Raw genomic sequence first — 23209 nt, 5'->3', positions numbered from 1 at the left:
TGGTAAGAAAAATTTACCAATATCTTTCGAAAAAAATGTTTGACAGGCACTTGGAAGTGGAAGATTTGAAACCAATGCTGCATTACATTCACCCAGGAGAATTGTCCAAGTTCTGGTTCAATTCATATACTCCTATCTATGAGACATGATGAGATAAATATAAGAATTCAAATGTGTGGCATTGTTCGATTCAGGCGGATGATAACAAAGATGGAAAATTAACAGCAGAGGAGATGCTGATGTTTCTATAGCATAGTCTTTGATGTTGGTGTCAACGAAGATTATCACGATGAATTTTGAAGCAGGATGGTCCGGAGAAATGCATTTCCAAATTTCACCAAAAAAAGAATGAACTTACCATGGCTTGTCAACCAAGCAAATATTAGGGTTGAGGATCCGAACACAAGATTGTGAGCGCATGGGTTCTTAACAACTTGAACTACAAACTCTTTGCTATCTATACTATGATTTAGAAACGTTTTTCAACCAGAGTATAAATACAATTTACACCCTTTTTACATTAAATATGATTAACTGAGAATGAGGACAACACAATGATTCAAACTTCATTGTAACTTCAATAGTTTGCATGCGTCGAGAGAAGAGTCACACTCCAAAGTAAAACTTATATACTGACCAATTAACTAAATTCACGTCAGCAATTAACTGTAAATACAAATCAGTTACTTGGCCCAGAAGAAAAATTTAAACTAATGAGAAGCCCAAGCTATTCTCCAAAAGAAGGGTCCATAACTTTTGATTCTCAGTCAATTCAAACGAAAACCAATTTCCGGGAAAGGCGTACGATTATAGGCCCCACAAAACAAAATTATTGGGAAAGTGAGAGAGGATCCATTCCTTCTAATCCATTAAATCAGATAATCCGTGTGATTAAAATTTGATCAAACGGATAAAAATAAGAATTCATTTTAAAAGTTATAATAACTTCAATTATTTAATCAAATTTTAAATTTTAATGATCTCTTGATTTGATAGATTAAAAGGAATGAATCGGAAAGAGCTTTCTGTATTATTGCAGCCAATATTTTTTTGAAAAAAGAGAGAGAGATAAAAGAAAAAGTTGATAGCTTTCTGCAATCCGAGTCCATCGAAGCAATTTGCTTCTCTGTCCTCTGCGTCTGTCTCTGTCGCTGTCTCCGAGGAAGGCTTTCTGCTCCCGATCCACGACCGTACGACCACTTTAAGGTTATTTTATTTTTGATTTTCAGGTAATTTTATCGCTGTCCTGTTTCGGAAACCTCGATTTTGTTTCAGTGGTAACTACGTTTGTGCGTACTGTCGTGTTGTTGTCTGATCCTGATTGTTCCGGTTCGATTCGCTGAATTTGAATTTGATGCGTTAAAATTTCGAGTAATTTGATGGCCTAGGATTGCGTTTTGTGAATTTTAGTTTTGTTTTTGTTAAGGTTTGTTGGAGATGTATGCAATTTTGTATGAAATTTCATTCGATCCATGAAATTGTTTGTGTTTGGTTATGTTTTGGATTTCTTGGCGGGGGACATGTTCGGTTGTGGATTTGTGTGTGCATAAGTAGGGTTTTTGGTGATTAGATGGAGTAGGGTTTTTTTGTTGCTTGGCAAAACCGAGCGCAATGACATTATAAGATTCATATGGCCGACCCAATTTAGTTGGATAAGTCTTGGCTGTTGTTGTATATGTATATATGTATACGCACGCCATCTTGTATGGGTAGTAAATTTCTTTTATGTTGAAAATTTGGTTTCCTGATAATTTGCGGAGTTCCAGTAAATGCTGTTTCCTGCCAAATTTGTGTGTGTATTGCGTACTGATTTAGATTGTTAAATGGATGCATCATTAAACTTTGCAGTGCATTGGTGAATGGTTTTCTGGGCAAAGTCGGGGGTTTGCTGTTTCAGTTAGACATCTTTCTGTAAACCAAATTGGTGGAACGAAAAAGATTTTCTGGCGTAATAGTTTTCTATTCTTGCGTGATGTTAATATTTTCTGAATCTGATTTTCGACAGTTTTTCGGTCTCTGTAAAATGCTATGATTTAATTGTCTCCTATCTTGTATTTCTCCAATATGTCTAAACAATTAAAATTTGCACTCGCAGATACTATACATCGATGGAAGTTACCCAGGTGCTGCTGAATGCTCAATCTATAGATGGAACTGTACGGAATCAAGCTGAAGAGAGTTTGAAACAGTTTCAGGAGCAAGATCCTCCAACGTTCTTGTTGTCTCTTTCTAGAGAGCTAGCAAATGAAGAAAAGCCTGTTGAAAGCCGTAAATTAGCAGGTCTGATACTGAAGAATGCCCTGGATGCTAAAGAACAACCTAGAAAGTTGGAGCTTATTCAAAGATGGCTTGCATTGGAAACTTCTGCGAAAGCGCAGATTAAGATGTTCTTGTTACAGACCCTCGCTTCCCCTGTAGCTAATGCTCGTTCAACTACCTCTCAAGTTATTGCAAAGGTTGCGGGCATTGAGTTGCCCTTGAAACAGTGGCCGGAACTGATTGGATCACTATTGTCGAATATTCATCAGTTACCAGCACATGTAAAGCAAGCTACTTTAGAGACTCTTGGGTATTTGTGTGAGGAAATCTCTTCTGATGTCGTGGATCAAGATCAGGTTAATAAAATACTGACAGCTGTAGTTCAGGGTATGAACGCATCTGAAGGGAGCAATGATGTTAGGCTTGCTGCTACCCGAGCACTGTACAATGCTTTGGGTTTTGCTCAGGCCAATTTTAGCAATGATATGGAGCGTGATTATATTATGAGAGTTGTCTGTGAGGCAACTCTGTCCCCTGAAGTGAAGATTCGACAGGCAGCTTTTGAGTGTATAGTCTCCATTTCTTCATCTTACTACGAGAAATTAGCTCCTTACATTCAGGACATATTTAGCATCACAGCAAAAGCTGTAAGGGAAGACCAGGAACCTGTTGCTCTTCAAGCCATTGAATTCTGGAGTTCGATTTGTGATGAGGAGATCGATATATTGGAAAATTATGTGGGTGAATTTAGCGGGGATTCTGATATTCCTTGCTTTTACTTTATCAAGCAGGCAATCCCTGCCCTCGTCCCTATGCTTTTGGAGACGCTTCTTAAGCAGGAAGATGATCAGGAGGAAGATGGGGCTTGGAATATTGCTATGGCTGGGGGGACATGCCTTGGGTTGGTTGCTCGGACAGTGGGAGATGATATTGTTCCACTTGTTATGCCCTTCATCGAAGAAAACATAACAAAACCAGATTGGAGGCAAAGAGAAGCAGCTACTTATGCATTTGGTTCCATCTTGGAGGGTCCTTCGGCAAACAAGCTAACGCCTATTGTAAATGTTGCTTTGACGTTCATGCTCAGTGCTTTAACAAAGGACCCAAACAACCATGTGAAGGACACTACTGCTTGGACATTGGGGAGAATTTTTGAATTCCTTCATGGTTCAACTATGGATACACCCATAATTACCCCAGCAAACTGCCAACAGATCATCACAGTTCTTCTTCAGAGTATGAAAGATGTTCCAAATGTTGCTGAGAAGGCATGCGGTGCTCTCTATTTTCTGGCCCAGGGTTATGAGGATTTTGGCCCATCATCGCCCATTGCCCCTTTTTTCCACGAAATTGTACAGGCTCTACTCACTGTTACTCACAGACCAGATGCTGGGGAATCACGATTAAGGACTGCTGCATATGAAGCGTTGAATGAAGTAGTCAGGTGTTCGACTGATGAAACTGCCCCCATGGTGTTGCAACTTGTTCCTGTTATCATGATTGAACTGCATCAGACTCTTGAGGGCCAGCAGCTTGCATCTGATGAGAAAGAGAGGCAGAGTGAATTACAAGGACTTCTTTGTGGGTGCTTACAGGTCATTATTCAGAAACTAGGTTCATCAGAGCCCACGAAATATGTGTTCATGCAATACGCAGATCAGATAATGGGACTTTTCTTGAGGGTATTTGCTTGTAGAAGTGCTACTGTCCATGAGGAAGCCATGCTTGCCATTGGGGCCCTTGCATATACAAGTGGCCCGGATTTTGCAAAATACTTGCCAGAGTTTTACAAGTATCTTGAAATGGGGCTTCAAAATTTTGAGGAGTACCAAATCTGTGCTATCACGGTTGGTGTTGTAGGGGATATTTGTAGAGCAGTGGAAGATAAGATTCTGCCTTATTGTGATGGAATTATGACCCAACTTCTCAAGGATCTGTCAAGCAACCAGTTGCACCGCTCTGTAAAGCCTCCTATATTCTCCTGCTTTGGTGATATAGCTCTTGCAATAGGAGAGAACTTTGACAAGTACTTGATGTACGTCATGCCAATGATTCAGAGTGCTGCAGAGATGTCTGCCCACACAGCAGGTGCTGATGATGAAATGACAGAGTACACCAATTCTCTTAGGAACGGAATCTTGGAGGCATATTCTGGGATTTTCCAAGGTTTCAAGAACTCCCCGAAAACGCAGGTTTTGATATCTTATGCTCCGCACATCCTGCAGTTCTTGGATAGCATATACAGGAGGAAAGACATGTGAGTTGATCTACTGTTTCGTTGTTACTACAAAATTACAATTTTTTGTTATGTTTTTCTGACATTTTTTTTGTTTTAATTTACTTGCATTGCGTGCAGGGATGAAGTGGTGATGAAAACAGCCATTGGTGTCCTTGGAGATCTAGCAGATACACTGGGAAGTAATGCAGGTTCTTTGATACAGCAATCTCAATCGTGCAGAGACTTTTTAAATGAGTGCTTGTCTTCCGAAGACAATTTGATTAAAGAATCTGCCGAATGGGCCAAGATGGCCATCAGTCGTGCCATTTCAGTTTGAAGCTATTGCCACTGTATATTCTATTTGTTTGGAAGTCCCCACATGCATTTGGGTGTGTTTGAGTCGGGTCATAGGATTGCATGTGTCAAGCATCGCCATTTTCAGACAACCGAAGCTGTCCATCTTCAAGTTGTCACTAACTTGCATCATCTCCAAAAGTTGTGACTAACAATTGCATCAGCGCCGAGGGCTTGGGTCCTGGTTTTGTCAAGGAGGAAGAGTTGGGGTAGTGAGTGTCGCAGAAGTGGGTTAAGGCCTGCAATCAAAACTAACAAAATTCTGTGGATCACAGATTATGCGACATCGGAGGGGAAGGTAAGTGACATTCATGAAGGCCACATTTCTGTGTCACTGAGGTGAATTGCGCTCCGAATGCCAAACAAGATCTTGTTAATCCATACCACCACCCCTAATGATTTCCTCCAACGAGATTGGGGTCAGAATGGACGAAAATTGCCCAATTTTATTCGGGTGCTGGCGCCTTATCACTAACCCAAGTGCCGTATTCCTGAAATCCTCCATAGCAGGTCTTCATTCCTGAATTCCATCCCCTTCGGTTATCTTGTTTGCATCTCATCATATTTTTGCTTGTCTTAGTTCATATTCCAGAGTATTTCCTTAGCAAGCGAAACTACCTCCGGTTCGCCCAAGGTTTGAGCGTCACCATGAACTCGTGGAAACACAAATCCTGCATTGCATCATTCATTTTCATATTGATCATTGCTAGAAGGTCAAGTTAGCTATATATCGCATACCATATGCATTCGTTAAAGCTTTTTGAAAGACAGACGATATTTTTCTTCTTCTTTTGCTTGGGGAACATGTAATCGTATTTTTTTCGGGTCATGTCCGCGTTTTCGAAGTTTTTTACGATTAAACGCCGCGAATTGTGATGGCATAGCGAGGATTATTTTGTTGGGAACTTTGGGAGAGGCATTGTATTTGCTTATCGGCCTCAGGTCATGTGTTGTTTATAACTGGTCATTTTCCAGAATTTGATGCATAAGCTATATATAGTTTGATTGAATTATTTAAGCTTGGACGTTATGATGACTTTTTTTGAGTGCTGATAATCGTTTAGTCCATAGTCGATAGCATGGATGAGAGAGAATTCTAGTGCTTTCTCCACAGGATTTGTTGTCACCACGACTGCTTAAACAGAAAGTGGTATCTTCTATTCATTTTGGATTGCTTATTGTCATATGATGTCATGCCCTTTGTACCATTTTTTTTAGCGAGCTTTCACGAAAAGTTCTCGGTACTGTTCATTTTAACGAAAAACCACATTTTTACACTAAAAAATCAATTATAGTACTATTCACTTTACCCTTTATTTTGTCCTTATTGTTAACCCTCAAAGTTTTCAAACATTTTTCATTAGTTTTCATTTTTTTTAAGGACTCGTTTAGTACGAAAGATTGAATTGAAAATGATAACTTTATAATATCAAAGCATATTAACGACTAAAGTGAGTGATTTGGATGCTGGGATGGACACAAAAAAAACTCTCGCCTTCTAATTTATCATTTTGGTGAGGATATCGAAATGTATAAGTTTACTTTACACATAATTTATGTTCCATCCTTTAGTTGCACATAATTTTTTTCATTTTTCATTTCTACATACTTTGAAATTAAAGAGTTATCCATTCTGATTCGATCTTACGTACAAACGAGACCGTTCAATTTAATAACATCAAATCCACTTCTTTTGGTTTTGGTTGTATGAGGACTCGGTCACGACTGACCTCACATGGTGTGGCGGGGGGATACCGGTACCACTGCCATAAACGATGCTGAGTATGTAAAAGTGATTGTATTGTATTGGTGGCAGTCATATCACAAAAGCTCACACCACCTTCTTTGAAATTTTGAATAGCCTTCAAAGTTGAAAGTTGAAAACCTGCCATTTTCTTTTGGAGGCAGACTGACTGCCCTTCTGTGTGGGTGCCATTCCTATCCCTTCCTATTTTGTGTGGTCAATTTTAAGCTACGTCAACATTTTATATTGATTTTTTTTATAGAGATAATAAGACAAAAAGCAATAAGAATATAAAATGTTGACATAGCTTAACCGTAATCGCACAAATAGAAGGGGATGGGCTAAACCCTAAACCCTAAATTTTAAACAAACTTTACATAAAATGAGAATTAAAATGATTTTGATTTTTGGTTTTTCTATGTTTACGGTACGTATTTGAAAGTTCAAGAATCAGATCGATTAGGGAGGCTAGTTTGTTTATGGATTCCATTCTCAATTCTTGTACTTTTTCGATTCATCTCTCCTCGTTCCAAATAAGTAAACGTGAAATTAATTCATGTAAGTTTCCAAATGCAAAAAGAAAATGAGGCAGATTGTCAGCCCTCCTGTTTGGGTGCCCTTCCCATCCCTTCTTATTTGTGCGATCACGGTTAAGCTACGTCAACATTTTATATTCTTATTGCTTTTTGTCTTATTATCTCTATAAAAAAATCAATATAAAATGTTGACATGGCTTAACCGTGACCGCACAAAATAGAAGATGATGGAAAAAGCACCCAAACAGGAGGGCTAACAATATGCCTCCAAAAAAAAAAGGCAGGTTTTCAACTTTCAACTTTGAAGGCTATTCAAAATTTCAAAGAAAGTGGTGTGAGCTTTTGAGATATGACTGGCAACAATACAATACAATCACTTTTACATACTCTGGTACTGGTATCCCCTCGCCACACCATGTGAGGTCAGTCGTGAGTCGTGACCGAGTTCTCATACAACCAAAATCAAAAGAAGTGGATTTGATGTTATTAAATAGCACGGTCTCTTTTGTACAGAAGATCGAATCGGAATAGGTAACTCTTTAATTTCAAGGTATGTAGAAATGAAAAAAAATTATATGCAACTAAAGGGTGGAACATAAATTACGTGTAAAGTAAACTTATACATTTTGATATCCTCTCCAAAATGATAGATTAGAAGGTGAGTTTTTTTTGTGTCCATCCCAGAATCCAAATCACTCACTTTAGTCTTTGATATGCTTTGATATTATAAAGTTATCATTTTCAATTCAATCTTCCATACTAAACGAGTCCTAAAAAAGGACAAGGATTATCTGCCCTCCTTATTCCTATGTCCTCCCATGCCCTCCTGTTTGTGTGGTCACGGATAAGCCACGTCAATATTTTATATTACTATTCATTTTTGTCTTATTATCTCTATAAAAAAACAATATAAAATATTGACGTGGCTTAACCGTGACCACACAAAATAGGAGAGCACGTGAACAAGGAGGACAGACAATCCTTGTCCCTAATAAAAAATGGTACAAAGGGCATGACATCATATGACAATAAGCAATCCAAAATGAATAGAAAATACCACTTTCCGTTCAAGCAGTCATGTGGTGACACCAAATTCTGTAGAGAAAGCACTAGACTTCTCTCTCATCCATGCTATGGACTATGGACTAAAATCTTCTTGCTTGACTTCAAAATCTATTTCCTACTTCCATTCCCATTCTGTCGCATGGAAGTCCTTCTTGGTAAATGAGAGTATTTACTTACACAAGAGATATTCAACCGAGAATGATATATTTTAAGTCAATATGTGCTAATTAACATGCGTTTTTACTTCCGCACTTGATATGACCATGAGCGTTCTTGTTGCATGACTTTTTTTTTGTTTGTTTTCCAAATGGAAAAAGATTACGCGAGATTAGTTTTTCGGCAATGATCACTTGCGAGACACTTACTCTCCTTCGAAGGCGTGAGGACCATTACACCCAAAAACCCCACAGTCGACCCTCCTCCACCAAATTTATTGATAATAAATGAAAGTAAACGAAAAAGATACAAGTTGAGGGATTATGCTAAGACCCGCAAAAACTAAACCATTTTTATATAGTATTTTTCCCCGACAACCTAGAACCGTGCCAAATACGGAGTTTAATTTGTGAATCACCAGCCTGCAAACAGCATCAATACCAACATAAACTCTCTTGGGAGATGATTAATTAGTGAAACTTTTCTTTGTTGTCTTAAATGGTTTAATTTGTTGGATTATATAATATTGGACCATGTTGATGTTGGTGGTACTGCAAAAATTTTGACTTGTTCCCCTCACACTATGATGTTAGTGCTCTCCCTCCCACTAGTGGATCACCAACATATTAAAGTTCAACCCTCCTACCCTCTTCTTTCTTCCCATTGGATTTTCATGTTGTACTCCACTCTAGGTCTATGTCTGCTTGTCTTCATCCATTGACTAACCAGAAAGTATATGAGGACCTAAATTAACCACACTTCACTCATGGTGTTTGGTTTCTTTGGTACCACGGAAAATGAAACCCATGAGAAAGAAAGGGTTTGGAAAGTCCTATAGAAAATGATGTCTTAAAAAGCAAAGTTCCATTACGAAATTCACTTACAGATGAGGAACGTAATTGACCTTCTCAAATAAAAGGATGTCAATACTTTTCTGTATCTCTTTAGAGAATAAAGACTTCAATAGAATTGTCTGATCACGTTACTGATCAGATACTCTTACAAAATAAGACTCTATACTTTTGGGAGTTAAATCAAACTAGAGTTGGATGGTACATATGTACGAAAGACCTGTACCTTTATGAAAATAGCTAACCTAATCAGCCATGTGATCATAGTGCCCTACCGAAATTTATAATTTTAAAAAAGAAAAGTCTAGAATTTTTGCGTTATTCATCACACAATTTCTCTGCAGACCATGAGCCAGACAATTCTACTTAGTTTATTATTTTTACTGGAACAATGGACATGCAATTGGAAAGTACATATGGCAACCATTGAAACAATAGGAGCATATCTTAATAAAATAGCCTCGACTGCTCTCCTCTCACTATATATGCAATATATATATATGTGTCAGTGTCGGCAGATAATATAATAGTGAAGACAGGAAAAGAAGGAAGCAAATTAACATATTAAAGAGTGATAAAAACTCAAAAAGTAGGCAGAAAATGGCTAGAATTTGAGCCATGCAATGCAAAGAATATTGTTTGCTCTTGTGTCCATATGCTTAAGAAAGAAGATGACAAAAGAAAGGAAATAGCAAGAAAGAAATAGTAGTGCAGTTGACTTATGTGTTGTGGGCTAGCTAGCTAAAACCCTACGCCAATATTTGATCATCAGTCTGTTCCTGTTGGGAGATCGCGTTTTTGGCACATTAATGGAACTGTTGTTTTTATGTGATAGAAAGGTCACAGGTTCTATCGTGGAAACATCATTTTTGCAAAGTAAGGTCCCCCTTCCGTCCCCAATCTTCGTAAAATATGAAGCCTTGTTTGCTTGTGATCGCCTTTTATTTATTTATTTTATATTCTGTTGCTATTGGATGGTGGAGAAGGAGAAGTGCACACAGTTGAATTACCAACATCTCTCTCTCTCTCTCTCTCTCTCTCTCTCATAGCGTATATGCTTCCACTCACTCCCCAACTCTGACTCAAAATGAGCATAAAAGCCCACCCTCTCTCACCTCCCCTTGCTAAGATTCATCACCATTTTAACTTATTGAGAGGAGAAGAAGAGAAACAAAAGAAGAAGAAAATAAGCAATGGCTTTTAGAATCAATGGGTTTCTTCTTCTACAAGTGCTATACCTCTCAGCACTTCTCATAATTCCCTTATCTTCAGGTGAGCGTATTGCAGCGTACTTAGTTTTGTGTACAAGCGATATGTTACCTTAAACTAATCTAAATTGTTGGGAGGGGAATTCAAACTCAGGGGCATAGAGGAGTACATCTGTTCTACGTTAAATCCCTTAGGGGAGCTTAGTAAACTGACATAAGTACTCTTTGTAGGCATTGTTACTGAAGGCTTCAAGGATGGCATGGATCCCATTAATTTGTTTCACAAGGTAGAATATCTGCTATTGTTTGTTCTAGTAGTTTTTATCATAAACTAATGGGATATAAATTAACATGAATTTTACAAATCATGCTTAATTTATCTTGCTAACAGCAAATTTTGTATGTTTTTGAAGAATGACGTCGAAATCATTTCGAGGAAGCTTCGGAGGCTCCATGCAACAATGCAGGACTACGACGATACAGGATCCAACCCTAGGCACGACCCTAGAAAGAGGACCGGCAATGGCAGGAACCCATGAGACTGCCGTAATATAGCAATCCGAGGTTTTGGTCACGTATAAGCAGACCTAATATAGGAATCCGAACGAGGTTCTTCATCGATACATATGTATGTATGTATATGTATGTATGTATGTATGAATGCACGTATGCACGTATGTAAGAATGCATTGTATGTATGTATGTACGTATGTCTGTATAAACTAGTTTGTGTGTTTGTGGACATAGGAATACAAATATCTTTGTACCATATTCTTCTTCCTGTGGCTATAGACATTGCTGCTAATCGATCGTCTTTATGTATGAGAGTGTAAAATATATACTCTTGCTATTGCTTTGGTTAGGTGACGCGGCACGAAGCAAAATGATTACAAACATAAATCCTTGAAGAATCAGAGTTTGGAATCCACCAGTTGTTTGAGAGAAATTCTGAAAGGTTTTTCTTTATTACAGATTAAATTGATGATTATAATGAAGCAGCCCCAATGGCTTAAATAAACAGATTACAACTCCTTGGGACAACTCAAAGGGCTTAGGTAATTAAAACAAAAACAAACGACATTATCGGACGGAAATCGAAATGTCCGATTTTTACTACAGAAATTAAAACACAGCTTTGGAGGCTGAAATAGCCTCGGATAGCTAAAATCCATCTTATATCCAAATCGGAGCTGTGACACCAAATCTGCAAATTTCTGCTACGTCCTTTTCTCTTCCAACAGTCCACTTCATCTCCAATTCACTCGGCCAGCTTTTTTACAGGGGTGGGCATAGGGTGCATACCCCAATAGAGGCGCCCCAATGTGTAAGAGAAGTGTAAAAAGTTACGGCAGAACACCGCTGAAAATTGTATTAAACTATGGTGAGGTTCGGCTGTGTTCTCCCATAACTTTTCACAATTTTGGGCCGTGAACTCCCGAACAACATTCAGAAGCAATTTTACTTTCTGGCCTTGCGTTCGATGGTTGTTTTCTTGAAGGATGATATGCGAAGGGTTTAGGCATGTACATTTATTTTGAAATTTCAAGAAATGTCAATCACAAAACTAGCAATCTAACTAAATCATCGATCATGTGAGTTCTTATTTACTACTGAGACCTGCATCCAAAAGTATCAAGGTGTGAGGCATGTACAATTCAGATTATACAAACGTAACGTGTGAAAATCCATGTTGATGATTTCCATGATTCCGTTATATAAGTTCTTGGGACTCCGGGATGTCTCACGTTCATGTCGAAAGCAAAGATGTCGAGATCCAAATTCCGAGCGACACAATCCCAACCGTAGCAAAAGCTTGGCCGAATTCATATACAACATTTTGTTGTTGAAATGGCAAACCTTGCCAGTCTGTCGACCTGCGGATGAATAAAAAACTAGATCAGAAAACCCCGAAAATTAACGGGGAAGGTGAGAGCCAGATTGCAGAGCTGACAGATACATACCCTAAATCTGCAATAACATTGCTGATGTTATCTTGCGAGCGTTGATCCTGTTCGATATGTGCAAATGTCAGGTCACTGGATAACTAACTACCGAAGCAAACGATTTAACTAATGTGTGTAGAGTAAAACAAATACTCTATGCTTCTCTCTCATCCATGCTATATGGACTATGGACTAAAATCTTCTTGCTTGACTTCAAATTGGATTTTCTACTTTCATTCCCACTCTGTTGCATGGAAGTCATTCTTGGTAAATGAGAGATATTTACCTACACGAGATATATTTTAAGTTAATAATGTGCTAATTAACATGCGTTTTAACTTCCACACTTGTGATATAATCATGGGCGTTCTTGTTGCATGATTTTTTATTGTTTGATTTCAAAATGGAAAAAGATTAGGCAAGATTAGTTCTTCGGCAATAGTCGTGTGAGAAACACCTACTTTTCCTCAAAGGGGTGATATTACAGCTTGAAACCCCACTCCTGACCCTCCTCCACCAAATTTATTAATAACAAATGAAAGTAAACGAAAAAGATACAAGCTGAGGGATTATGCTAAGACCCTGCAAACACAAAACCATTTTCAATATAGTATTGTTCCCTGACAACCTAGAACCGTTGCCAAATGCGGAGTTTAATTTGTGGATCACCATCCCGCAAACACCATCATTACCAACATAAACTCTCTCGGCAGATGAGTGAAACTTTTGTTTGTTGTCTTAAAATTATTGGAGTTTAATTTGTTGGATTATATGATATTGGACTATGTTGGTGTTGGTAGTAGTTCAAAAATTTTGACTCGTTCCCCTCACACTATGATGTTAGTGCTCTCCCTTCCATTAGTGAAGATGCGTCACCAACATATTCAAGTTCAACCCTCCTACCCTCTTCTTTCTTCACATTGGATTTTCATGTACATGTAGTCCACTCTAGGTCTATGTTTGCTTGTCTTCATCCATTGGCTAACCAGAAAGTATATGAGGACCTAAATTAACCACATTTCACTCATGGTGTTTGATATCTTTGGTACCACGGAAAATGAAACCCATGAGAAAGAAAGGGTTTGGAAAGTCCTATAGAAAATGATGTCTTAAAAAGCAAGGTTCCATTACGAAATTCACTTATAGATGAGGGAACGTAATTGACCTTATCAAATAAAATGATGTCAATACTAAATAAAAGGATGTCAATACTTTTTTGTATCTCTTTAGAGAAGAAAGACTTCAGTAGGACAGCTTGATCACGTTACTGATTAGATACTTTTCCAAGAAAAGACTCCATCAAACTAGAGTCGGATGATACACACATACAGAAGACCTATATACCTTTATGAAAGTAGCTAACCTAATCAGCCACGTAATCATGGCGTCCTACCTAAATTTGTATTTTAGGAAGAGAAAAGTCTAGGGTTTTTGCAGTATTCATCTCATGTCATGATTCACACAAATTCTCTGCAGATCACGAGCCAGACAAATCTACTTAGTTCATTAAATTTTACTGAAACAATGGGCATGCACTTGGAACGTACATATGGCAACCATTGAAAATATGGGAGCATATCTAAATAAAATGGCCTTACTACTCTCCTCTCACTATATATGTACTATGCAGTGTCGGTAGATAATATAATAGTGAACACAGGAAAAAGGGAAGCATATTGATGTATTAAAAAGTGATAAAAACCCAAAAAGTAGGCAGAAAATGGCTGGAATTCGAGCCATGCAATGTAAGAATATTGTTTGCTCGTGTCCACATGCATAAGAAAGAAGATGACAAAAGAAGGGAAATAGCAAGAAAGAAATGGTGCAGTTGACTTATGTGTTGTGGGCTAGCCAGCTAAAACCCTACACCAATATTTGATCATCAATCTGTTGCTGTTGGGAGGAAGAGTTTTGGCGCAATAAAACGGTTGTTTTATTGTGACCGAAGGCCACGGGTTCAATCATGAAAACAGTTTCTTTGTAAAGTAAGGTAAGACTGCGTACAATAGATGTTCTTCCTCTCCTCCCTCCCCTCCCAACCCTCGTAAAGTGTGGAGCCTTATTGGCTTGTGATGTTTTTTTTTTTTTTTTCTGTTGTTATTGGATGGTGGAGAAGAACTGCACACAGTTGAATTACCAACATCTCTCTCTCTCTCTCTCTCTCTCTCTCTCATAGCGTATATGCTTCCACTCACTCCCCAACCGACGCCAAATGAGCATAAAAGCCCATCCTCTCTCACCTCTCCTTGCTAAGATTCATCACCATTTTAACTAACTGAGGGGAGAAGAAGAAAATAAGCTATGGCTTTTAGAATCAATGGGTTTCTTCTTCTACAAGTGCTTTACCTCTCAGCACTTCTCATAACTCCTTTATCTTCAGGTGAGCATATTGCAGCGTACTTAGTTTTGTTGATACAAATGATATTTCACCTTAAAGTAATCTAAACTGTCAGGAGGGGAATACGAACTCAGGTGCTTAATTTAACTCCCATTTCTATTTGCATATAAATGTTTAGGTTAGCCTAGTAAGCTGACATAAGTACTCTTTGTAGGCATTGTTACTAAGGGCTTCAAGGACGGCATGGATCCCATTAACTTGCTTCACAAGGTAGAATATCTACTATTGTTTGTTCTACAAGTTCCCATGATAAACTAATGGGACATAAATTACATTAATTTGCCAAATCATGCTTAATTTATCTTGCTAACAGCAAATTCTGCATGTTTTGCAGAATGGCGTCGAAATCATTTCGAGGAAGCTTCGGAGGCTCGCTGCAACAATGCAGGACTACGACGATGCAAGATACAACCATAGGCACGACCCTAGGAGACCTGGCATTGGCAGGAACCCATGAGACTGCCTTAATATAGCAATCCGAGGTTTTGATCACGTATAAGCAGACCTAATATAGCAATCCGAACGAGTTTCTTCATCGATACATACATACATGCATATGTATGTATGTATGTATAAACTATTTTGTGTGTGTTTGTGTGTGGCCATAGGAATACATATATCTTTGTATCATATATTTCCTGTGGCTATATACATCGCTGCTAATCGATCGTCTTACATGTATGAGGTGTAAAATAAGTACTTTTGCTATGCTGTGGTTAGGTGACACGGCATAAAGCAAAATGATTATAAACGTAAATCCGAGAAGAACTAAAGTTTAAATCCGCAGTAATATGAGAGAATTCCGAAAGGGTTTTTTTATTTTTTATTAAAAATTGAATGGATGATTACAATGAAGCAGCTAATGGCTTAAATAAACAAATTACAACTCCCTGTAGCAAGGTAATTAAGAACAAAAGCAAACAACATTAGTCGGACGGAAATCGAAGGTTTGATTTTTGTTACAGAAATTAAAACATAATTTTGGAGGCTGAAACGGTCTCGGACATCTAAAATCCATCTTATATCACAGCAGAATGGAGTGTAGGAACTGCGGCGTCGTTCCCTTTCCAGAAATGTAACATGGGTCCAAATCGAAGCTATGGCACAAAATTTGCAAATTCCCACTACGTTCTTTTATCTTCCGACAGTCCATTTCCTCTTCAATCCACTCGGCCAACTGTTCTACACTGTTGGACATTGGGTGCCTACCCCCAATATGTACGAGAAGTGTAAAAAGTTAAGAACACCGATGAAAATTGTATTAAATTATGGTGAGGTTCGGCGGTGTTCTGCCGTAACTTTTCATAATTTTCGGCGGTGAACTCTCGAACAACATTCAGAAGCAATTTTACTTTCTGGCCTTGTGTTCGATGGTTGTTGTCTTGAAGAATGATATGTGAAGGGTTTATGCATGTACATATATTTTGAATTTGCAAGAAATGTCAATCACAAAACTAGCAATCCAGCTAAATCATCGATCACGTGAGTTCTTATTTACTACTGAGACCTACATCCAAAGGTATCAAGGTGTGAGGCATGTACAATTCAGATTTTACAAACGTAACGTGTGAAAATCCATGTTGATGATTTCCATCATTCCGTTATAGAGATTCTTGGGACTCCGGGATGTCTCACGTTCATGTCGAAAGCAAGGATGTTGAGATCCAAATTCCAAGCGACACAATCCCAACCGTAGCAAAAGCTTGGCCGAATTCATATACAACATTTTGTTGTTGAAATGGCAAACCTTGCCAGTCTGTCCGCCTGCGGATGAACCAAAAACTAGATCAGACAACTCGGAAAATTAACAAGGAAGGTGAAAAGCCAGATTGCAGAACTGACAGATACATACCCTAAATCTGCAATAACAATGCTGATGTTATCTTGCGAGCGTTGATCCTGTTCGATATGTGAAAATATCAGGTCATTAGATAACTAACTACCGAAGAAAACGATTTAACTAATGTGTGTAGAGTAAAACAAATACTCTATTTAATTTGTTACCAGAGCAGCTTCAGCAAGCGCGTCGCAAGCTAGCTGAAAAAAAAAGATAGGAAAAAACAGGCGGTGTAGTTAAGCACTAGATCGCCATTTTTATTACATCGTTAAAGCAGATTGACGCATTTAAATGAAGGCAGTAGCTAAACCTGAACGTCTCCGTGTTTTCGAAGCTGATTCCTTACAAAAGTCACCGCATCTGAGCTGAAAGAGTGACCAAATTTTACGTGAGCGATCAATTTCATGAGAAAACATGGCATTCGTTTACTAAGAGTGTTAAGTCCAACAGACCTGTTTATGTAGTCCCATAAGCCATCTGATGCTAACAGAACAAATTCTGAATCTGTCCCGAAAGTTACTTGAAAAACGTCTGGAGATGCAGTAACTAGGTCTCCGTTGAATTGTACTCTGGCGTAACATAAAAGGAGTTTGAATCGAAGTATTCTTAGATAGGCACAACGACATTCTAAAATACAGAGAAAGAACCATCTAATTTACGCTACTTACTCCGCTACTCTACATTAGTGCACAAAGTAAATGCTTTTGAAAGCGTTCTACAACATACTGGCTAGCAGTGAACCGATACAAAAGCGTCCTAAACTACAAGGAGCAAACAATATAGATGAAACTGATCGTCAAGAACATAAGGATGACCTACCGAGAAGCAAATTTTTCTGTCCATCTCCTTTCTTCAACTCCTTTTTTCAGCATCCTTTCCATTATAAAATGCACAAAGCCATCAGTATATGCATATTTGATTATCTATATGCCAAAGCTCCCATGAAAAAGCTGATAATAAGTGATCTGTATGTTTTGGAAAGATGAGCAGAAAGTTAAGAGACTCTACTCGTTTTTCTTTGTCTTGAACCGCATGTCACCAAACGCACGAGAAACAGCAATGTCGCCACAAATTCTTCCATTGCTGATCTGTAGACGCCATATGCAAGTTGTCATAACATCCAAGCTATAGATTATCAATGTCTTATATTTTATACAGAAGAAATCTCACAATCATAAACAAAGAATAGAAAAACACACCCATCCACCTTCTTCTCTGATTCTTTTGATTTCTTGAAGAGAAGCCTTGTTGCTCCCGTACGGTCTATGAGGATGCGTAAGAACCTCTGCCTTTCCAGAACAAGATTGAACCTGCACCAGCCAGTCAGCTGATAAATGCAGCAACCTTAACATTCCTACATTCGTATCACTTTCCGGTATTTGACAAATGAAGTTCTGCGTGAAATACAAATGCTGAAACGAGGTACATACCACACAAGAATCACCAACATGTGAAATAACCAGCGTATCGTTTCCAACGAACATAAGGGTAGCTGTCGAACCAGATTCGTCTTTCTCCCCATTGCTTTCGAGCCTTTACACAATCAAACACCATCTAAACCTTCAACCCAATTATATACATGTATACAAAACATATTTGAGGCAACATGGTTTACACATTTGATGCAAATTAGACCAAAATGAATTTAAGGGTTCTTTTGGTACGACTTCTGGAATAACTAAAAGTGTTTTCTGATAACCAAAGGCGCTTCTTTCGTTTGGCATAAAGACTTCTATAAGTTATACATGTTTATAATAAAAACACTTCTAACATAAGTGCTTACGAGCTTAAGTCCTTCCTACCAAACAGTCCAAACCAACTTACCAATTTAACAATTTAGAGTCAACTTTTTCGAACGTCTCCAGCAATGCCTCTCTAATGGCCTTGAAGTCGTTTCCACGTAGTAGCAGCCCACCCTGCAAAGCCGCACAACACTCCTTGTAGAGCTCATCTCTGTTACAAAAAACCATTTTAATCCTTACTACAAAAATTGGCAATACCTAACAAAACGCAAAGTGTGCAAGTCTAATTTTCTCAGACTAGTATATGTGTCACATATAATCGTCGAGTCTAAGTATTTTATCTCTCGCTCTTTGAATCTCAACAACGTCAAGCAAAATTAAAGACATCGACTTAGCTTAGTTTTTGGGCTTAAATATTAAAATGGTCCATGCGTTTTAGTCATTGGGTTAATTTAGTCCCTATGTTTTCAATTTGGCCAATTTGATCTTGTGTTTATTTCCGTTAACCAATTAAGGACATTTCCATCTAATTTCTGTATAAAAAAAAAATTATAAACTATTATAAACTTATTTATAAAATTATTTATTTGATTTATAATATTTAAAAATGAAATAAAACTAAAAATTGAAAGAGATAAACATGATGACTAAATTAGCCAAATCGAAAACACGGAGATTAAATTGACCATATAGCTATAACACAGAGACAATTTTGACATTTAAGCCTAGTTTTTGTGTACCAGTATAAATATGTCCACAATCCAATTATTAAAATTTTAATTAAATGGAATTAGTGATGGTCCAACCTGAGGAACTTGACCGAGTTGAACCCTGCATGGCCGTCAAAAACGGCGGCAAATGAGAACTCATCAAGGCCTTCAGACCGGACAACGACGGCGTCTTCCATCTCCTCCCGGGCACCCTGCAGACTAGTCGAACCCCATCGGATTCCAGCAACGTCGGTAAGGGAAGAACCCGGCGTGTCGATGGCAATCGCCGAGCAGCTTCTGCTTCTTGCTCTTATGTTAAAGCTGCTTTTTGCGGCGGCAGTCTTGTATAAGCCGCCGTGGTATTTGGTTAGGACGAACCTCTGCAGCTGTGGGCTTGTCAAAGTCATTTTATCACCAGCAGTAGTAGCACGACTGGTACTGAGTTGAGTCGGTGAGTTGGGACGAGTTAGTTCGGAACTAGGAGGAATGGTGGTGCAGGTGGAATTGTTGTTGTGAAGGATAAAGAGTGAATGAAGCTGCACCTCTAACTGGATTAACAGATTGGGTAGGAACGTGGGACCCCTTTACATTCATTTGACACTTTGACCTTTCACCACAGGTTTGCCACGTCATATGTGGCCCACTTTAAGGTGGGGTCCTAAAGATGCTGACTAAGATTCAATATTGTCAGCAGGTGTGGAGAGATTCTGTAAGAGAACTAGGTTTTAATCTCAATACTGTGATTGTTCAATAAACGTTTGTTATGTGTTAAAAAATTTATTACATGTACAATGAACGATTGTCACGTGATAATTTAGTAACATGAGTGAACCTCTTTTGCGAGAGCCACTTAATGAACCTAGATGGTATTGTCACCGTGTACTCGGTCCATCTAAGCCTTGTTTTTTTTTTTTTGAGATTTGCTAACAGTACTCAATATGAACACTTTTAAGCGTCACAAACCCAATAAGAACACCTACTATCATGTACTTGATACAAACACCATAGCACAACACTCGTTAGGTCATCATAATCCATCGAGCAAGTTTACATTAACAATTGACTCATATCACTTATCATCACCTTACAAATTTACTTAACATCAGAGATTATTGATAAACAAGATCAACTAAGGGGATTAAAAATCAACAATTACAACATGTATCAATGGTGTAACTAATTTACTTTCAAGTAAGAAGGCCCTGGCTTGAAGGGGTCAGATTCTTCATATGCCTCTGGTCTAAAAAACCCAGCATCATTCACTCGGTTGCTCAAATTCTCAATGGATAACGAGTAATGGGTTGTTTCCATAACATAATATAACTACCAAAAATCTGTGTTTTCGGATTACATACACACTAAACCAAACCAAACCAAATTGCAGAATCATCAACATGGACCGTATCCTTTTGATAAGCATTCGCTTACATGAACATTCAAATCTAGACTAAATTGCTGCTCCTCAAAATACCGTCCAAGTTCTGTGTGAACTTTGTTAATTTTGGGCCAAAAACTGATTTGGGCGTTTTTTTATTTTATTTTTACAAAAACTGAAAAACAGGTCTTGTTCCTTAAAGGTCCAGAATAGAACCGAACCTATACTTAGACCGAACCGAACTTATTAAGTTCGGTACTAAGTTGGTACAACCATTCATACCATACCAAAATTTTGCTACGGGTTTGGTTTCGGTACCATCCCGGTACGAAACCGTACCAATTGGATTGCTTAAAGCTTGCCAAGAACTCTATAAACCCATTACTAAGGCCTCGTTTAGTATCTATGATTGAGCTGGATTAGATAACTCACCATTTCAACTTATTTTAAGCAAGAAATGGATGACAACTTCCAAATTTTGTCCCGAGTTAAAGCTAGGAGATGCATTTGTCACGATAAAAACTTATCCCACAAAATTTGAAAATTGTCATCCGTTTCTTTGTTCAACGTAGCGAGTTGTCCAATTCAATTCAATCCAATCATAGACACCAAACGAGTCCCTTTAGTGCTCAATTATATACAATTCACAACCATCATACTCAACTTTCTATACAATTAACAAGGAAAATTAAGGATAATTCAATTGGGTATTTTTCTTTTGTACCAATTTTCTTCGCCGCCACACTCGCCGCCCTCCGCCATCTTTCTGCATTCGGGAAACCACCTGCAAAAATTTCACTTCAAAAAATTGAAAAAATAATTTCATAGAAAACAAAATTGAGAAATGGAAACAATCTGTCACCTTCGGCCTCAGGGAACAGCTCGAAAGCATCGAACTTTCCACTCTCAGCTGCACCTTCTGTAGTGGATAAAATAAAAGTGAACGTAATAAGTAAGAAATTAAGAACCGGAAATTCGCGGATACTGAATTTTATTTTTGTCCAAATTATTTTAGAGAGAGAGAGAGTTACAGGGGAAGGAGGTGAGAGAGTGAAGAAGGGGATTGTGGCGGAAGCGTTGGCCGTTGTGTTATCCCCTCCTCCGCCTTCGACCGTCTTTAGGTTCATGCTTAATGCGTTTCGCGGCAAACATGTCCTCGCGTTAATCTGAATTTACATATGTGCCATTGCATTTGGTGCAACCGTCAAGAGCACAACCAAATGAATGACTTGTTTACTTACTTAGAAGTTGAAAAAACTCGTAAATGAGAATGATATTTGGTTGTTCATGCATAAGATCATTTAGTGCGTAATATGCATGTGATTAACGTTGAAAATGAATCTCACACTAATAAGATGAGAGAATTTATATGTATTTATAAGTAGTCGGACTACTTCCTTTATCATCAATTGGGTTTATGGTGGAACCTCAACTTTTTCATAGTATCAGAGCCACGTGTGAAGTTCAATGGCTACACGAGGCCCACATCATCTTGTGTTGTCCACATGTGTTGACCCTAAAAATTACCAAGCCTATGTGGCGCACAGACCGAGTAATTAGTAAGCTAACTATGTCATTCGGTTGTGTGCGGGGCGTGCCAACTCTTCGGCCGAGCTTGGCCGAGGAGTAAAATATGTTGATGTCGCGTTAGGTGCACTGCTGACTTCTTGATCTTGCAACTGCGGCTGAGGAAGGAACTTGTCTCGGCTTTCGGGTTCTAGAGCCTGAAGACAAGGCTGCTAACTTAGCGAAGTTCAAATTAAATTCGGCTTCCAATGTGCCGAATGTAGTAACTTGTAACACCTCACTTCGCCGAGAAGGCTGATGAGATGACCTCAACCAACAAGGATTCGGAAATCCTTCTCGACCAAGACTTGGATAGGTAACCAGGCGACCTCAACGCAGTGCTGTTTATGCCAACTGAAGATGCTGCGAGATTGGCTGATTCTACGGCGACAGTGATGTTTATGCTAACTGAAGATATCACCGGTTGCCTCCACAATGCTGTTTATGCCAACTGAAGATGTGTCGGCGAAAAAGAAAATAAAAAAATCTCAAAGTTGTTGAGAGGGTTTGCGCAGGGCAGTTTTGTGTGTTGAATTGGACGTACTTTCTTCTATTGCACCGAGTCTTGTATTTATAAGGTTGGATATTTGCTTGGCACGGCCTGATGGTGTTTGTAGAGTCCAATTAATAATCTAACAATAGGGAACATCATCCTGTATTCAAACTTTATCTCAAGTTCTGCATCATATCTCTCAATTTCTTAAAGATAATGTTGAAAACTTCAGAACTGTAAAGCCTTCCACGTGATTAAAGCTTCAAAGCTTTCCTGGAGACTCATGCACCAATGAAATCGCATCATCATTTGACTATTCATTCTCATCATTATTTTCCTTATTATCTTATCTGACAAACATTCAATTTGCATGCAAATTGTTGTTTTGATCAGATAGAAAAACAAAAGGAATATTCTTTCATCTTCAAAACTCATCTGATCACACACATCGCCAGTCCTTATCTTTCGGTATTCATCAGATACCATCATTATCGAGATAACCTACCACGTTCGCTTTCAAACTAGTCATATTCGAACTAGAATTGACCTCCTTTGCTTCCACAAATATATTTCATAAGATAATTACTACGAAAATTCAATAGTAATATCTAGAAAAATATGAAATCCAACGGTCTAGAAACCATTTATTTAACGTTCTCGATTGCTCGGGCCGATAGTGTAAGATCGGGTCCAAACAACGTGTTAGGCTTGAAATTTCACCACACATTAGAGTGCATGTTGCGAATGAATCTTG

At 38.4% G+C, this 23209-nt stretch overlaps 4 protein-coding genes and 1 long non-coding RNA gene across 9 annotated transcripts; 3 read left to right on the top strand and 2 right to left on the bottom strand.

The window, feature by feature from the left end:
* The first annotated feature begins 996 nt into the window (after positions 1-996).
* On the top strand, positions 997-5849 carry LOC126629191 (importin subunit beta-1-like). 2 transcript variants are annotated; one of them, XM_050299132.1, is made up of 3 exons: positions 997-1206; positions 2096-4516; positions 4616-5849. In XM_050299132.1, the coding sequence occupies exons 2-3, from the start codon at positions 2109-2111 to the stop codon at positions 4812-4814; spliced, it is 2607 nt and encodes an 868-aa protein (XP_050155089.1). In that variant the 5' UTR covers positions 997-1206; positions 2096-2108; the 3' UTR covers positions 4815-5849. The 2 variants fall into 2 exon arrangements, with proteins under 2 accessions (XP_050155089.1, XP_050155088.1); XM_050299131.1 differs by having other exon boundaries at positions 997-1229.
* Positions 5850-10255: 4406 nt separating this feature from the next.
* LOC126630500 (uncharacterized) lies at positions 10256-11209 on the top strand. The gene is made up of 3 exons (XM_050300626.1): positions 10256-10455; positions 10623-10678; positions 10805-11209. Exons 1-3 carry the CDS (start codon positions 10377-10379, stop codon positions 10928-10930), a joined length of 261 nt encoding a protein of 86 aa, XP_050156583.1. The 5' UTR covers positions 10256-10376; the 3' UTR covers positions 10931-11209.
* Positions 11210-11995: 786 nt separating this feature from the next.
* Positions 11996-19571, bottom strand: LOC126630499 (protein phosphatase 2C 57-like). 4 transcript variants are annotated; one of them, XM_050300624.1, is made up of 12 exons: positions 19118-19570; positions 18394-18522; positions 18000-18102; positions 17769-17879; positions 17578-17657; positions 17389-17442; positions 17022-17138; positions 16880-16934; positions 16737-16769; positions 16585-16631; positions 16342-16496; positions 12003-12110 (listed from the first exon to the last, which is right to left on the bottom strand). In XM_050300624.1, exons 1-11 carry the CDS (start codon positions 19426-19428, stop codon positions 16370-16372), a joined length of 1167 nt encoding a protein of 388 aa, XP_050156581.1. In that variant the 5' UTR covers positions 19429-19570; the 3' UTR covers positions 12003-12110; positions 16342-16369. The 4 variants fall into 4 exon arrangements, with proteins under 4 accessions (XP_050156582.1, XP_050156580.1, XP_050156581.1 ...); XM_050300625.1 differs by lacking the exons at positions 16342-16496; positions 16585-16631 and adding an exon at positions 12353-12399 and having other exon boundaries at positions 11996-12265; positions 19118-19571; XM_050300623.1 differs by lacking the exon at positions 16342-16496 and having other exon boundaries at positions 11997-12265; positions 19118-19571.
* On the top strand, positions 14562-15540 carry LOC126630501 (uncharacterized). Its single transcript, XM_050300627.1, has 3 exons — positions 14562-14714; positions 14887-14942; positions 15067-15540. Exons 1-3 carry the CDS (start codon positions 14636-14638, stop codon positions 15187-15189), a joined length of 258 nt encoding a protein of 85 aa, XP_050156584.1. The 5' UTR covers positions 14562-14635; the 3' UTR covers positions 15190-15540.
* A 737-nt stretch (positions 19572-20308) lies between the features above and the next one.
* LOC126630503 (uncharacterized) lies at positions 20309-21585 on the bottom strand. Its single transcript, XR_007626018.1, has 3 exons — positions 21428-21585; positions 21259-21315; positions 20309-21180 (listed from the first exon to the last, which is right to left on the bottom strand). It is a non-coding gene; the product is annotated as an uncharacterized LOC126630503 (long non-coding RNA).
* Positions 21586-23209: the final 1624 nt, after the last annotated feature.

Source organism: Malus sylvestris, chromosome 7, assembly GCF_916048215.2.
Source record: "Malus sylvestris chromosome 7, drMalSylv7.2, whole genome shotgun sequence".
Taxonomy (NCBI): domain Eukaryota; kingdom Viridiplantae; phylum Streptophyta; class Magnoliopsida; order Rosales; family Rosaceae; genus Malus; species Malus sylvestris.
The sequence above is the reverse complement of the archived record's forward strand: the minus strand, read 5'-3'. Positions and strand labels throughout refer to the sequence as shown.

Excerpts from the sequence above, each read along its gene's own strand:
- LOC126629191 (XM_050299132.1), top strand. The coding sequence starts at position 2,109 with ATGGAAGTTACCCAGGTGCTGCTGAATGCTCAATCTATAGATGGAACT. Across the intron at positions 4,517-4,615 it reads ATATACAGGAGGAAAGACAT|GGATGAAGTGGTGATGAAAA; the intron begins GTGAGTTGATCT and ends CATTGCGTGCAG.
- LOC126630499 (XM_050300625.1), bottom strand. The coding sequence starts at position 19,428 with ATGACTTTGACAAGCCCACAGCTGCAGAGGTTCGTCCTAACCAAATAC. Across the intron at positions 18,103-18,393 it reads GACTCTAAATTGTTAAATTG|GCTCGAAAGCAATGGGGAGA; the intron begins GTAAGTTGGTTT and ends GATTGTGTAAAG. Across the intron at positions 16,935-17,021 it reads TTATGGGACTACATAAACAG|CTCAGATGCGGTGACTTTTG; the intron begins GTCTGTTGGACT and ends TCACTCTTTCAG.
- LOC126630501 (XM_050300627.1), top strand. The coding sequence starts at position 14,636 with ATGGCTTTTAGAATCAATGGGTTTCTTCTTCTACAAGTGCTTTACCTC. Across the intron at positions 14,715-14,886 it reads CATAACTCCTTTATCTTCAG|GCATTGTTACTAAGGGCTTC; the intron begins GTGAGCATATTG and ends TACTCTTTGTAG. Across the intron at positions 14,943-15,066 it reads CCATTAACTTGCTTCACAAG|AATGGCGTCGAAATCATTTC; the intron begins GTAGAATATCTA and ends CATGTTTTGCAG.
- LOC126630500 (XM_050300626.1), top strand. The coding sequence starts at position 10,377 with ATGGCTTTTAGAATCAATGGGTTTCTTCTTCTACAAGTGCTATACCTC. Across the intron at positions 10,456-10,622 it reads CATAATTCCCTTATCTTCAG|GCATTGTTACTGAAGGCTTC; the intron begins GTGAGCGTATTG and ends TACTCTTTGTAG. Across the intron at positions 10,679-10,804 it reads CCATTAATTTGTTTCACAAG|AATGACGTCGAAATCATTTC; the intron begins GTAGAATATCTG and ends ATGTTTTTGAAG.